General features: G+C 56.1%; 1 protein-coding gene across 1 annotated transcript; it reads left to right on the forward strand.

Moving 5' to 3' along the window:
* The first annotated feature begins 8,021 nt into the window (after positions 1-8,021).
* OLIG2 (oligodendrocyte transcription factor 2) lies at positions 8,022-10,329 on the forward strand. Its single transcript, XM_037377299.1, has 2 exons — positions 8,022-8,076; positions 8,435-10,329. The coding sequence occupies exon 2, from the start codon at positions 8,472-8,474 to the stop codon at positions 9,351-9,353; it is 882 nt and encodes a 293-aa protein (XP_037233196.1). The 5' UTR covers positions 8,022-8,076; positions 8,435-8,471; the 3' UTR covers positions 9,354-10,329.
* Positions 10,330-16,164: the final 5,835 nt, after the last annotated feature.

The following is a 16,164-nucleotide window of genomic DNA, read 5'->3' on the forward strand; positions in this document are numbered from 1 at the left end:
ATTCAAAGCATCAAAACTTGTACTTTTAGATAACTCTCATCTGTCTTTTGCATTTGAGTCAATTAAAAATGCTGGGTGATACAGCATTTGCACAGCATTTAATTTTGGATAATGCATTCTTTTTTTTTTTTTTTCCTGGTGCTAGAAAAGATTTTATTCTCAGGCAGATGAATGACAGCTCAGGCTTGCAGAGGGTGCTGATTCAGAATTTTATTTGAAAACGCACATACATGGTGCCTCCTGTAAAGTGGGTCTTTTTTCTGGAAAGGGGAATCAAACTTCACTTCCAGTATAGATTTGATTAATCCCCCTGGAGGTTCTCACTCCTTTGGGATCAACAAGAGTTTTGCCATGGCAGGATTTTGTCTCTTCCAGCAAAACTTATTACTACTGCATGGTTGAACGCAGAAAAATAGCACATGCAAAACTCAGTGCTGTTCTACCTACTCCAGCACCTCTCCCACACCTGGGGGCATGCATCTTAGATGGCCGTAAGGGATGATGTCCCAGCATAAGCCATACAGTGGGAAACCCAATATGAGCATGGTTGTCTTTTGCATTCAGTTTTCCTTCTTGTTCTTAAAAAGGAAACATGCAAAAGGAAAAAGGCACCGGGGGGGGGGGGGGGGGGGGGGGGGGGGCAGTGGGGCACCCAAACCATTGTGAATAACTCTGCTGCTGAAGTGCTGTACCCAGGCGCTGATGGTGGCAGGTGGCCAGGCCCTGCAGCCCACCTCTGCACCCGTTCCCAGGGCTGTTGGGGGGAGAGCATGGGTGCATATTCATGAGTGGGAGGAGGCCTTGCCTGCACAGTGTAAAACGTGTTGGCTGAGTTGCATGAAAAAAGCATCTATTTTCTCTTTTTGCTACTAGCAGCATCCCTTCCCCACAGTAGTGGGTTAATGCACAGAGGGGAGGCAAGCATCGCCTGTCAAGGAAGGCAGAGGGGGGCAGTGCGCAGCCCCGCTCCCAGCCTCCACAGCCACATTTCCCCAGGACTTCAAGGGATGCACTGCATTTTTTATGGTCTGAAAAATCAGTAGCAAATCTCCATCTTGCTCCCTCAGCTGCGCTCATGCAGAAAGCTCATGGTAACAGCGGTGGGGTAAATTCCCTAGCACATCACTGCAGGCTTCCCTCCTTTAGCTAAGGGATAGTTGGCAGGAGGTGGCAGGAAGCCTCCTCAGATGGTGTCAGGAGACCTTCAGCTCCATGGTCAGCTGGTGGAGATGGGACTCCCAGTGCAAGTGGGTATGGTGGGCATCACTCTGCAAAGGTGCAGAAGAGTCACATAAAAGGCAGCGCATCACCTTCACGTGTTGTGTCCCCACTCTCAGCTTGATATCTCAGGGATGGAGCTTATAAATATGAACAAATAGCTAGAAAGTAGCTATTGCCTGGGTAGCCCAGTAAAGTTGGGAAGAGTAGATGAGAGACATATGGTTCCAGCACTCCCTAAAAAAATATAATTGCTATCTTCAGGTGGCCACACACCCTCTCCTCCTAATGAGTAAGATATTTAAAGTCCTGAACCGTTTATGTGACATTTCAATAAATAATGCGGAGATTTGACAACATTTCCATATTCCTCCTTTAATGTCTGAATGTCTCTGACTTAATCCCAGTTCCTTGGCATTTATTACTGTTTGTTACACTAACAAGTGAGATTATGAGAATTCTAATGAAGGCTTCCAGTGAAAAACTCTGTGATTAAAATGCCATAATAACAGTTGCATGCATTTATGTGCCTGATTATCATAATCTATTTAGCACAAGTAAACATACAAACAGAAGGAGAAAAGCGAGCCCACTGACTCTTCAGCTAAAGGAGAATTGGAAATGAGGGGGAAACAATGTAAATATGTAAATATCTTTGTGTATTCTTTTTATCTTTTTTTCTCATCCTTGCTTTTTTTCCCCCTGTTTGCTAATGAGACATCTATGGTTCGTCACATGTGGTCCCTCTTTGCTTGGCCGAGGTGCAGGTTTTGGGCCATCTGCTGGGGCCACTCTCCTGAACAATGCCACCCAGAAAGCAAGGGAGACGTTCGCCACAACCTTTGACATCATGGGAGACAAGAGATGGTGTCGTACAGACTCGGGGCTTTGATACGTTCATTCCAAACACTTAGTTCAGCTGTTACTCCATTAATGCAAGTCCCGGTATGACACAGGAAGGCGACAGCCCCCCAAAACTCTCAACAAATCAAGTCAAAATCTCACCAAATTTCTAGTATCAACTTTTGCCACCCTACCTTTTTTAATCCTTTTTTTCCCCCCTTACGTTAAAGAACAGATCAGCTAAGACCTTCTCCATCCCAAGGGTCAAGTGCCTCCTGTAAGGCTGGCAGGGAAATATCCACAGCCAGCGAGTGGTTTGGTATGAGCCATTGCTGCCAAAGTATGAAACCCATTCTGAAGGGCATCAGCACTTTTGGATGAGGGACCATTTCCATGATGAATCCTTGGGGCTTGGTCAGACAGGCACATTAACCTATTAGCACTGGGATTTTTAAAGCATTTTTCTTCTGAGCACAGCATAGGGACAGGACAAAGGGATATCCAGAAGAAAAATTTGTTTCCAGTGAGTGTTCGCATGGGAAGCAAAACACACCCACGTTTTCAAGTTCTGCTCATCACTAAAACTCCACCAGGACTCTCATTTCTAAGGAGCTCTCAGACAAAATAAAGACATGAAAAGTGGAAAAGAGATGAAGGGTAGTATAAGAGTGCCACATACAGACAAATGGAAAAATGTAAAAAAAAAAAATATTATGAAAATGCTGACTAAGAAACAAAATAAGAACTAAAAGTACATGTTTTATTATATGGGAACTTCCTGCAAAAAATGAGATTAAAATAAAGTTTCCTAGACTAAATTCAGCCCTGACACGGGCACTCCATTTTTTGCAGAGGAGATACACCCAGCTGTGCTGGGGCTTTCTTTACCCCTCCATCTATATAACACACATTTCTTTCCCACCCTTCGGCCCTGCTGCTGGGGCCAGTGGATGAAGGCAGTTCAGACCAGCTCACCGGATTGAACACAGAGGCAATTTTCTAATCCCGTTGGTGTCCAACTTGGACAGTGCAGAGCAAAAACCGCAGCTCAAGGAGATGCCCAGTTCTGTCTCCTTTGAAACAGAAAACTGCATGTGGCTGGGCAAATCACAGCATAGATCTGTAATTCCCTCTCCAGCTCCATTTCCTTGCCTCTGCCCATCTAAAAGCCAATCTTAGCAGTTGCATTGATTTGTTTCTCTTGGATGTTCCCACAGCTCCTTCCCTGCTATGGCAGCTCAACAAGCCCAGGGGAAGTTAAACAGATGATTTTTCACTGGCATTGTATCCGCTCTGTAACAGAGCGGTACCTGGGCTAAACAACAGCTGAGGCTGGCAGGTTTTCACCTCCCGCCTCTGGGTCCGAGGAAAGGCATGATGCACAGCAGTCCTCTGCTTAGCAAGGTGACATTTCTGCAGAGGTTCCACTTCTCTGCAGACTGGAAATGCTTTGCCAGCCACGTAGAAACAGTGCCACATAGGTATTTCTCTACTCAGCATTGAGAAAGAAGCCTCAGCATGAAACTGATCCTGAGAAGAGCTTGAACGCTTTACGACATGGCAGTCGAGGGATGCCTGCCCAGGATGTCCAGGACAGGAGGTGCCAGCAGGGAAGCATGTGGGTCTGCCAGCACCACGCTTTCTTAATGTTCCAGCCTCTTTCTCCTCATTTCCCCATAGGAGATAGTATTGTCAATGAGAAACAAAAACGTTGGTAACACATAGCAGCTGTTAAAATGAAATAGCTATCATACTGGTTTATAAGCTTTAGGAATTGCCTGTCTTTAAGGCAATAAAACGGTGGTATGGAGTTATCTGTTGCATCCTTAAAGTTTTTCCTCCAGCAATGTATTAAATGAAACCACACCATATCTTGTAAAAAATACAGCATCTTGCATTAAACACAACAAAAAATGGTCAGAAAGCTTGTGTGTTTAACACCTGCACTGAAGAGTTAAAAGGAGCCTGGATGAGGTGGTTTTGATAACATCTTCAGGTTAAAGAAAGTCAGTCCCCATTAATCTCATGAGTGTGAGACTTGCGTTGAGTAAATGGCCACGATTTAGAGGAGGGACAACTGAGCCTGAAAGATGTAAGACACAGAATCCAGCCTGGGTTTTAAATAGCAGTCTAATTATTTTGTTGTAGATGACAGCAGGCTGTAAGTGACAAAAGTTTACAAATAAAGAGGGGTGGTTTTTTTCTGCTAGATGAGAATAGGAGATGGGCTATTTCCTGCATATTTTTAATCCTGCAGATACCACAAACATCAGCTCTGGTATTTCTGAGACTTCCCTCTGGGTGACTCCTGTGAAGATTAGAAGCTTTTCCAGTCTCTGATTGAATGGGAAGACATGCTGAGTTTTTGGCAAAGAGCATGTGTCTCCAACATTTCAATCGAACAAGTGTTAACAAAAACAAACCTAGCACTGGAAAAAAGAACCCCGAGGGAATAAAAACGATGTCCCCACTCAATGAACTCAAGTCCCTTTCTTGGAGATCACAGGTGTCAAATGTGTTAGCTGGGCAGGTGGAACAGCATCAAAGCCCACAGACTAGACTTCACTTCTAAGTCCAGAACAACAGCAAAAAATATATTTTTATCTGATTGAGATACATCCAGAAATACAAGGAAAAAAAGGGCCAAACCTGAACCTTCAAGAAGGTGTTCCCTGCCCTAAGACTCCATTCATACCTTGAAACAGTGGACAGAGAGCTTGCAGGCAACCCCCATATCCTCATGTCCTCAGTGTCAGGTGCTGAGATTTGTGGTCCGGAGGTGTCTGCGGCGGGAGGGGGGGCAGAATTGTGACCCCAGCAGACTCCCTGAAGATCACACTCTCCACTGAAGAGTTCAAAAGGCTCTGGAGCTGCAAAGCCCGGTTTCAAGCCCACAGCCCTGCTAACAGATGGGAGGCAGACAGCACTGGGGATCAGGCCTTACAGTTTCCGAGGCATCATTAAAACTGTTTTCAGCTGCCAGTCCTCAAGGAGCTGCCGTCACACATAGGCGCTTCGTCCTTGGGATGCTTCAGATTCCTCACAGCCAGGCAGGGGCAGTTTCAGTGTGGCTATGTGGTATCCATGAGGAAAGGACCCTGGGCCATAGGCCCTGAGGGAATATAGAGAATAACAATCCCAAACAATAACCTAATGACATTCCAAGTGATTCTCAACATGAAAGCAACAGTCTGGTTTTTATTAAGTTATCACTTCATCATGTTCCCTGATTGCCTTCATTCATGCCTTGGTTGCCTACAGTCGCAACTTAAAAAAAAAAAAAAAAAAAACAACCCCATAGTCATAGGTAAGAAAATAGGCTCCGCTCCACATTTTCGTGTCAAAAGCAATCTGGGGTGAAGGGCTCCTCTGCGAGCCCTCTGGGGTCGCCTTCCCCGGACTTGCCGACGAGAGGCAGTTTGCAATACCGAGCCTTCCTGCACCGAGGGGGGGCCGTGTGACATTTCATTTGACATTTCACGGCAGAGATCACCCCCCTTCTTCCTTGTACCCCCCCCCTCCTCCTTCCAATGAGGACGGCAGAGAAGCAGCGCCCCCCCTCCCAACGCCGCGGACGGCCCCGCTCCGGGCCCCGCGCAAACTGCGCGCCCTCCCGCGCCAGGAGCGCCGCGGGCGCAGGCGGGGCACAGTTCACACCCAGAGGAACGGTGGTCACCAAGGACATGGCTCGCCCCGTTAGGGACACAGACCCCGGGCTGCCCTCGGCGGCGGCGTGGGGTTTCCTCTCTGGCGGGGGGTAGGGAAAAAAAGGGAAAAGAAAAAGGAAAAAAAGAAATGAAAACGAAAAACACCGAACAAAAAAGGAAAAAAGGAAAAGGGGAAAAAGGAGGAGCCTGCTGCCCACTTCTCCCTCTCCGGGACCCCCACCAGGGTGCTGCGAGAACAGCCCCCCAGGGCGCAGCCCCCCCGCAGCCCATCCCCGCTCCCCCGGGGCAGGGGCTCTTCGTCGCTTTCCTCCGCCCCCCCGGCAGGTGCCCCCGCCGCTGCCCCTGCTCCCGGCGCCTCGGGGGCTCCTGCCCCCCCCGCCCGGCCGAGCGGGGCCCGCAGGGCTGCGGGGCGGCGTCGGGCCGGCACGGCCGCAGGAGCCCGGGGGGGCCGGCCCCGCCCCCGGCTGAGGAAGCGGCCGGTGCGAGCCTGTCCCCGGGGCTGAGCCCCGGCCGTGGCACGACGGGGCGGCGGCAAACCCGATGGGGGGGACGAGGCCCCCCGATCCGTTTGGGGTGCGGAGCGGCGGCGGGTCCGACCTTTTAAGAAGGAAAGGTCCCAGCCTTTTAAGAAGGAAAATTACCGGGCCCTGGGAGGCGGAAGGCAGACGAGCGATGCCGGCGTTTTCCTCGTTTTCGCTCCAGCACCGCGGCCCCAGGGGCGGCCGCCCCACGGCCTGCCTGGCCCGGCTGGTCCCGTTCCCTCTCGGCGGGCCGGGCCCTGCCGGGAGCCGGCGGCCGGGGGAAAGGCGCGGGGGCTTAATTAGTTGTGTTCGTTGTTGCCCTGTTTTATGTGGCTCCAACAATGAGCCGTATAGAGCCATCCGTCAAAAGGCAGAGGCAGGCTTCCTGCTGCCGCCTCGCCGCTTCCCGACCATGAAATAAATGCAAAGTTTGCACAGACGTGTCCCCCCCTCCCCGTCCCGCTGCTCACCTCCAGGGCTCGGCCCCAGCTCCCCCCGCCTTACTCCCTCCATCCCCAGGGTGTGGGGAGGGGGGGTTCCCCCCGCCTCCCCCCCGCCGGACTCCGCAGCCCCCCAAGCAGGTGCGGGAGCTGAGGGCCAGGGCGGCCCGGCCGGCCGGGGGAGCCGGGGGCACGTCCCGGGTGGCCGGACCGGGGGCCGCCCGGGCGGCAGCGGGACACACGTCGGACGGCGAGCGGCAGCGGGCCCGGCTGTCGCTGGGACAGATTTTCCTAATTGACCTGTTACGGATCATCCCTGCAACCGTTGGGAAACACATTTCCACGCTTCACTTCTTAACGTTTTAAATACATATTTAACGGATGGTTGAGGCTTGCCGGGCCAGCTGGGAAACACACGGGTGTAAAAATAATACAACAAAGGCAAAGGGGCCGGGGGGATTTAGCCCGGCGGGAGGAAGCCCCGACCCTGTTGCACGGAGCCGCCGGGGTGAGGGGGCTCGACGGGAGCCGGCGCGGCGCGGAGGGAGGCGGGAGGCATTTCCGAAGGTCTTTTTTTTTTTTTTGTTAATGTCCTTTCTTCTTTCTTTCTCTCCCCGCTCCTGCCCCGGTTTTGCCGGAGGGTTGGATGGGGGTAGGTTCTGGTGGCCGCTCCGGCTTCTTCTCTCGGTCACTGCGGAGCCGGCCCGGCGATCCCCGGCGGGGAAATCCGCTCGTGGCGAACGGAGCGGCCGCAATCCCTTTTTTCCTCCCTTGCCGTCTCCCCTTGCTGCACTTAACGGGGGTAAAACGACCGGGCTGGGGGCAGGAGGGGGCACCCGGCGGGGGAAGCTCGCCGGCCGCCCGGTGCGTGTGGCGGGGCCGGGGCCGAGCGCTTCCCGGCGGGGCCGGACGGGACGGAACACAGGGAAACACCGACGTACCGGCGGGAGCCGGGCAGCGCGGCCTCCCTGAAGGCGTTGCGGCGGCGGGGCCAGGGGCTGTTTGGTCCCGTCCCCGTCCCCGTCCCGTCCCGCCCCCCCAACAGCTGTTCCCGGCGCTGTCATTGTTGCATTTTATTATGGATTTGACAAAAGTCCCTCCCCCCCACCGCGCCCCCCCGCCGGGCTCCCCGCGCCGCGGCCGGCCGTCGTCCCCCCGCCCGCCCGCCCCATCGAGCCGGACCGGCCCCGGTGACATCAGACGCCCCCCCCCGCGCCCCCCCCCCCCCCCGCCGCCGCCGCCGATTGGCGCAGCCCCCCTCCCGCCCGGTGACATCGTTCCTCCCCGGCGCGGCTATAAAGCCGCCGCCGCCGCCGCCGCAAGGTGCGCGCTGCTGCCGTGCTCGCCCGTCTCGGCGCGCCGCTCCCTACGGCCGCCCCGCGCACGGTAAGTGCCCCCCGCGCCCGCGCCCCCCGGCGCGGCACCCCCCTAGCCCCCGGCCCGGCGGAGAGGCGCGGAGGGAGGGACGGGACGGGGCGAGATGGGATGGGATGGGATGGGATGGGATGGGATGGGATGGGATGGGATGGGATGGGAGGCGCGGCGAGGCGCCCCCCACCTCGAGGGCGCCCCGCGGCTGGCGGGGAGGGGAGGGTGGGCAGCGCGGCCTGCCCCGCCGAGGGCGTCTCTCCGCGGCCCCGCGGAGCGGGATCGCCGACGTGGCGGGCGGGCGGCGGCGGCGCCCCGCCAAGTTTCCGCGGGCGCTGACTCGAGGCCGCCTGCGGGCTCTTTCCCCTCCCCGCAGGCAGCCCGGTGCGCGCCGCCTTCCCGCCCGCCGGGCCATGGACTCGGACGCCAGCCTGGTCTCCAGCCGCCCGTCCTCCCCGGAGCCCGATGACCTCTTCCTCACGGCCAGGAATAAAGGCAGCGGCGGGGGCTTCACGGGCGGCACCGTGTCCAGCTCCACGCAGAGTGACTCCCCGCCGGAGCTGAGCGCCGAGCTGCGCAGCGCCATGAGCGCTGCAGGGGTGGTGGTGGTGGACAAGTTGGGCTTCAAGTCCTCGTCGTCCTCCTCCTCCTCGTCCTCCTCCTCCTCCTCCAAGAAGGACAAGAAGCAGATGACGGAGCCGGAGCTGCAGCAGCTGCGGCTGAAGATCAACAGCCGGGAGCGCAAGCGGATGCACGACCTGAACATCGCCATGGACGGGCTGCGGGAGGTGATGCCCTACGCCCACGGCCCGTCGGTGCGCAAGCTCTCCAAGATCGCCACGCTGCTCCTGGCGCGCAACTACATCCTCATGCTCACCAACTCCCTGGAGGAGATGAAGCGCCTGGTCAGCGAGATCTACGGCGGGCACCACGCTGGCTTCCACCCCGCCGCCTGCCCCGGCGGCATGGGTGCCCACTCCGCCCCGCTGCCCGGCCACCCGGGCCACCCCGCCTCACACCCCGTACACCACCCCATCCTGCCCCCCGCCGCCGTCTCCAGCGCCTCCCTGCCCGGCTCCGGCCTCTCGGCCGTCAGCTCCATCCGCCCCCCCCACGGGCTCCTCAAGTCGCCCTCGGCTGCCGCCGCCGCCGCCGCCCCGCTGGGCAGCGGCTTCCAGCACTGGGGGGGGATGCCCTGCCCCTGCAGCATGTGCCAGGTGTCGGCCCCGCCACACCACCACGTCTCCGGCATGGGCACCGCCAGCCTCCCCAGATTAGCCACCGACACCAAATGAGCCCCTCGGCGGGGCCGCCCCGCCGCGCCCCGCGCCGCTCCGCCACCTTCAGGACCTACAAACGCGCCCCTCCGGCGGCAGCCCCCCTCCCCCCACCCCGGCCCCGCTCCCGGGGCCGTCGGAGGGGCGGCGGGAGCGGATGGAGCCCGGCCCGGGGTCTGCCCTGCTCCCCAAACGGCGGGGACAAGCACCCCGACACAAGAAAATGCCCGTGCGTCTTGTTTATTTTTCATTTTACGTTGTTGTCGGTGACTTCGTTAGGAGGGGAAAATAGCCCTAGGCTCGTCGCGAATGGAGGACCCAAAACTGCAGAGGGGCTTCTGCTCGTTTGTTTGTTTGTTTGTCCCCCTCCCCCTCTCCCGCTTTCGTTTCTACACGTAGAGCCTCCGGAGCCGTTCCTGGGCCACGTCCCGCCCCGGAAAGCCCATCCCCGGGGCGTTCGGCCGCCGCTCCGGTAGGTCCGGGAGCAGGCGGGGAGCAGCGGCCCTCCGGCTGGAAGCGTAGCCGGGCAAGGCGGCTTCTTCCCCCCGCTCCCCCGCCCGCCGGCGGTTCCGCCGGTTTTCTTTCTGGTTCGGGATTTGTAAATATACCGTCTGACGATAACGATGCAAGTCCGCTCTGCCTGAGCTTTCCGTCCGTGCACTTGTACTGTGTAAGCCTCATGAGTGAATAAGGGGTCGGTTTGCCTTGATTTCGTTGGTTTGGGTTCTTGGGGTTTCTTGGGTTTGTTTCTTGGGTTGTTTTTTTTTTTAAGCCTATAACACGTGGTTTTTTGTTTGGTTTTTTTGGGGTTTTTTTTTCGTTCCTGCCACCTTTAACAAAGTTTGAACTCGTTAATGCTCTTTCTGTGTAGGAACTTTCACACTGTCCGTGTTGCAATACTGAGAACTTGGGCTTGTTTCTGAAATAACAACTTTTCTTATCGCTGCCCCTTGCAGAGATTTTATCATCCGTTTATTTTTGTAAAAAAAAAAAAAAAAAAAGTAAAAAAGAAAAAAGTTGCTAAATAATATTTATTACTTGTTTGGTTGCAAAAAAAAAAAAAAAGTGATCCACTGTTGAGATTTTAAATAAAAAAAAAAAAAAAGCATTTTAAAGAAATGACCTTTTTCTCTTCCTTGCTGTTCCGAGGCAAGCGGGGAGGCGGAGGCGGGTGCCGGGTGCGGGGCGGCGGCGGGACAGCCGGCGGGTCACCGGCCGCAACGCGGGGAAGGGACGGGAATATTCTAGGCGCATCCTTGCCTTTTCCTTAAGTTTCTTGTTAGTTTGCTTCGCCGGCTAATCGAAACCGTTTGGTTTGGGGTTTGTTTTGGTTTTTTCCCTTCATTTGTTTCTCGCAGCGCAAGGGCGGCAAGGAAAGAAACAACTGTTCCTGGGTTCGTAATGTGACAATTTTTGTCTTCTGAACCCAGCGCTTGACAAGAGCTAAATATTAAGTCGGGGAAAGGAAACATTAAACTTGGCGGTGAGGTGTTTGCTCACTGTAGTCGCTTCTGCGCAGTTGACCTTCAGCCAAAAACCACGCAAATGAAAATCCACTGAAAGGAAAATTATGTGGGGACAGTCGAGACAGTCTTCCCCCCACCACCACCCCGAAGGTGATAGTATCTCTCGCCCGTGTGTATTTGTAGCAGACCTGTACTCAGGTATTTGGGCAGGAAATACTTCGCCCTCCCGCAGACCCCAGGGAAAGGGCTGTCTTCACGCACCTAGGGTGCGGGCGCGGAGCAGCCTGTGGCTTCCCCTTTTCCCTCAAGGAGAAGGGGAACAGCCCAAGCGAATCCCAGTTTGGGGTTTTTTTGAGGAAAAGGAGGCCGGCAGCCCCCGGCGGCGGCGGCTGCCCCCGGGGGGGCCGGGCCGAGCCGCGGGGCTCCCCGGGCGCGGTTCCCACGGTCCCGCCGCCCGCCGCCCCGGGGGGCCGCTCCCGCCCGGCACCGCGCTCCGGGTGGGCAGGGGGACCGCAAGCCCCCCAGCCTTGCCCAAGCAAATCCTTGCTCATCTCTCTCTAGACCGAAAAAAACCTAGACAGCTATTTAGAATAACTAGCTAGCTACATACGCGTAAATACAAAACAGTATATAAATATATATATATAATTTTTAAAAAATATATATAACAGGCCAGGGAGGAATTTTGGGCTCACAGACACTCGCGGGGGTATGAAAGCGAGTCCGGCCCCGGGGGACCGTGGTTTTTTACGGTGTAAAGCGAAGCGGTTTGCAGGCGGCCGGGGCGGGCTGGGGTCCCCGCGGGGTGCGGACCGGTCCCGGCGCGACAGCCCCCTCAGGCTCCTGCCTGGCCGGTTTGCTCCTTCCTTCCGCGGCTCGCTCCACTCCAGTCCTTTCAGGGGAGGGAAGAGGGGCTGGGAAAGGAGTGCCCCCCACCTCAGCATCCCCCCAGCAAAGACGAAAAATAGCCCTCCTCCTTCTCCAGAGATACCCAGTCCAATCCCCCCCGGCCCCTGGAGAGAAGCTCCCCTTCCCAGCACCCTCAGTACCGATTTTAGCAAACAAAACCCGTTTAACACCGGGAGGAACGAAGCCCCGGGGACCAACGCCGAGCATCCCACTGATGGCCCAAGTGCCTTCTCCACCAGGAGAGCTGGCCAGGACGCCGGCGGCCAGGCAGGCTCCGGAGCTGCCCTTCGCTCTAAGGCCGCCTTAGGGTGCTAGCTCTGTAGCGGCCCGCGGCTTTGAAGGCGATCCTTGTGGCACAAGACCCTCCGCTTCTGCCTCCGCCGGCGGGGGGGCAAAAAGTCGCGCAAAACAGGGGGCTGGCAGCCAGGTATCTGCCAGCGGCTTGGGACGGTCCCCACGACGGCCGCCCTTCTGCCAGGCTGCGCTGCACGCCGAAGGCCAGGCTGGGCCGGAGAAGGGACAGAGATCACCCCAGTCCCCGCCAGAGCGCAGAGGCAAAGGCTGCTCCTCCACCGAGCCCGAGGCGGCGCGGGGATGCTGGGGAGCTCCCGTCAGCCCAGCCCCGGCTAAGGGTGTTGCCCCTCTCCCCCGGTTTTGTTGCTGGAGCCCCGCTACCGGTGCCCCGCATCCCCTGCCCCAGACCTGCCGTCGTTGCTTCTCCCCACCCCCAGCTGTAGGGAGGCCGCAATAAGCAGAGCAGCTTTCCCAATTAGCAGGGCTCCGGCGAGGGAGTGCTGCTGCGGAAGAAGGGCAGGAGCAGGTGAGAATTAGAGGGAGCATCATTAGGAGCTGTTCTTTGTCTCTATTAAAGGCAATAATTAGCACCCTGACAGATGCAAAAGTCGGCAGCGGCCAGAAGCTGGCAAATCCTGCTCGTCTGCCTTCCCGGCCGCGCTCCCCCACCCAGAGGGGCCTTTCCCCGTCGCTAACAGGTGGCCCCGGGGAGTCCCGACGGGCAGCGCCGCCCCGGCGGGGAGGGCAGTCCGTGGGGATCCGGTTCTTTTGCGGGGGCATTTCGGCCCCGGCGGGCCCCGCGGTGGCAAAAGCAGCGAGGACAGCGCCTCTCCCCCCTCCCCCCCGGAGCCCCCTGCCCGCCCGCTGCCACTCAGGCTGGGGCTGAGCACCCCCACGGCGGCGGAGGGAGCCCCGCGGCCGGGCCGGGCCGCCAGCTGTGCTCCCCCGGCCCCCTCCTCCTGGGCTACCTGCAAATGAAATTAGGAGCCGGGCCGGGCCCCCGACGCCCTCCCGCCTGCCTGGTTCCCCATATGCTCCCCTGCACCAGGGAGTGCCCCGCAGCGCTCCCCCGATCGCGTTGCCGCAGTGGAGCCGCGGCTCCGGGCAGATAGGATTACGGGGCGGGGGGAGCCCATATGCTCAGCGCCCACCGGCGGGGCTGCCGCGGGTCACCTGTGTCCCCAGCCGGGCTGGGAGCCCGAGGACCCGCGTTGCTCCCCCCTGAGCTGGAGCGGCCACCCTAATTTTCAGGTTCCCACCCTGCTGATCCCCGTTCCTCTGAATCCAGCCTTGTTTTCCATGCAAGCTGGCAGGCCAGACCCCTCCGTCTTTTTCAGGCTGCCTCAGGTCTCTAGCGACTTGCCGTGACAGGAGGAGGGAGCCCCTGCCCACGTAATCCATGGTCCCACTCGCGCCCTTGCCCACCCGTTTCCTTTCCCCTTCCCCAACCTCCTCCCCACGTTCTCCTTCTCTTCCCGAGCTCTCCCTTCCACCACCACCACCCATCCCCACCCCCGCCCCCCCAGGCACAGCACAGGCAGCGGGGAAAGGGGCAGCCAGGGCTCGGCAGCACATTTAAGGCATGAACAGCAGTGCCTCAGGGAAGCCAGGGGAACAGAAAGGTTTGCCATGCCAGGGCACCCAGGCAGCTCCTCCACCTTTACGGGTCCCCCCGCCGTTCTTGTCTCGTTTCAACAGGGGATTTCTTCAGCCTCTGCCTGGCAGGTTTTAAGCCAAGTCACCCAAAATCTGCTGTGAAACCCTAATGGTGGCGTGCTGCTCCCTCCAGGCCCGCAGCTTCTGCGAGGCACGTGTGCCTCTCCCGCAGGGGGGGTATCAGGGGACCAGCTCTGCTGGCTGGTGATTTGGTCCTGTGGGATGGGATCTGTCAGTCCCCTGCATGGGCCTGCAGGATCCCTTCCTTTTCACTTGAATGAATGTTTGGAATGAATATCCAAATCCGTCTCAACATTTTTCCAAATATCAGTCTTTCACAGAAAGAAGTGGTTCTTTTGTATCTACAACTCTCCCCCCAGTAATACAAACTAGGGCCCGCTCAGAGCAGGAGCCATGGGCAGGGTGAGGTATGCAAGCACAGGTTACACGCATCTAGTTATAAGTTGGATACAGAAAATCCTGTTTTTTCCCCCTTGAAAACCACAGTATTCTGGGGCCAAACTCGCCCTGGATGCCACTGCAATCTCCCCATGCCAGAGTCAGGGTGCTGGTTGTGAGGCGTGGTAACTGGGGCATAGTTCCAGAGACAAGAGTTGGGATCCTGTTCCCCTTGTTGGAAAATGGGTTGTTTTTACACTTCCGCAGGTGAGAGACTGGTGTCCCATGTATCCTGACAGTCTGCAAACTGTCTGAGTGATTCTCTAGAGGATAGGACAGAGGTGTGACAGGAGCCGAACGGCCCTCACTTGGTGCTGCAAGATGGTGCTTGCAGCATAGCTCCAGTTTCCCTGTGTTGGAGTGATGTTTCCATCTCTGCATGGGATGGGGACCTCCGGAACTGTGACTTGATGTTACCCGGATTATTTCTGAATGCTCAGGCATTTTTCAATGTGCAGATGAGGGCCAGATTTTCAGAAGAGTTACCAGCATCTCTGTGAATGCTCAGCACCCATAACCCAGCCCCACGCTTCTGAAAACCTGGTTGCCCATGTAGGGGGTTGAGATGGGAAGGGAGGTCTTCCAAACCTGGCTTCCAGCCGTGAAAGCTGGCCCTTTCCAAACTTCCAGCCCACGTGGGTGTGGGTTAAAGAAAAGCCTTGGCCACATTGCAGCCTGCCAACCCTCTGGGGACCACAGGGGCAGCAAACCATAATTTGCCACTACAGACATTTAATAATATTTAAATATTTTTATTAAGAATGGTTAAGGGGAGACAGGAATTGTAACAACAGCAACAGGGCCATGCAAGTGTGCCAGCTCCACCTCTGCAGAAGGGCATGAAGTACTGCTGGGTCAGCCTTCGAAAGTCCAACGTGCTCCCATCTCACTGCCCTCTCCTTGGGTGGTGCTTCTGAAGGCGAGAGCGGTTTCACATTGCTTTCAGTGGCAACATGGCTGGACCTGAAAGTTTTTTGCAGGTTCCCAGTCCATCTGCTTGAGAACAAGAAAGCTTGAGGTGAATGCGCAGCCTGTTCACCACACAAACACACACACACACACACACACACACAGAGCCTGAATAGCCCTGGGGTTGCTCAAACCTCTCAGGAGTTACAAACGGTCCAGGGTCGAGATCCTCCAAAAGCCCGGGGGGGGGGGCTTACCCCAGGGCTTTTACCCTAAAAGATGGATGTAAATGCAAAAGAGTGTTTCCCTTTTTCATTCATCCCCATTCTTGGGATTAGCTTTAGAAGTTTTGTTCTGCCATTTATCTTCACTTGTTGGAGATGTCTTGACAAACTCCTGAGAATTAATTTCCCATCAGCTTTTTGCCTCCTCTTCTTGAACTGGCAGGTCAGATCTCACCATATGCATTAGAAGAGGTTATCTGGATGGGCCACCCTGCTCCATTGTCCCTTCTTACGCCTGTCCCTGTCCCAGCAGGAAACCAGTGTCATGCACATGGAGAGAGCACTGAGGGAATCAGACTCCTCTTCCAAGCAGCCCTCCACTCCCTGCCTGTCATCAATCATTGCATCCTGCTGCCAAAACCAATACAATTGGATCAGGCCCAATACACGGGGTGTTTCCTGCGAGTCAGAAGTGTGCCTTTTAGTTTAATATATTCCCAATGTTGATCCTATTAGCAGGAAAAATCAATCAATCACTGTCAGCAAACATCACCAGCCTACAGATTGATCACAGTGTCAGGATTGTTGGAGGATTCTGCAGATGCAGAAGGCATTTGTTAAATGCTATTTTCAGAAAGACATATACATATATGTATAAGACACACATTTATAAATGTCTTTGTCTGCTTAAAAAAAGAAAAAAACACACAGTTCCTTTTTTTTGTAGTTTTTTTTTTTCTTTTTTTACAAAAGCGGTCACAGTGATAGTCACTTTTATAAGAAAAATCCTTTTTGAGTAGGAAATTAGCAGAGTTTTGGGAGGAGGGAGCTTGTTTTGTTCCTCCTGAGGAGTCAAGCAGGGTTTGGCTTGCTGTGCCTAAGGGAAAGGGGTCTGGAGACATATGTACCACA

This window comes from Falco rusticolus, chromosome 2, assembly GCF_015220075.1.
Source record: "Falco rusticolus isolate bFalRus1 chromosome 2, bFalRus1.pri, whole genome shotgun sequence".
Classification (NCBI taxonomy): domain Eukaryota; kingdom Metazoa; phylum Chordata; class Aves; order Falconiformes; family Falconidae; genus Falco; species Falco rusticolus.

What these genes read in the sequence shown, in the direction of transcription:
- OLIG2 (XM_037377299.1), top strand. Translation starts at nt 8,472, where the DNA reads ATGGACTCGGACGCCAGCCTGGTCTCCAGCCGCCCGTCCTCCCCGGAG.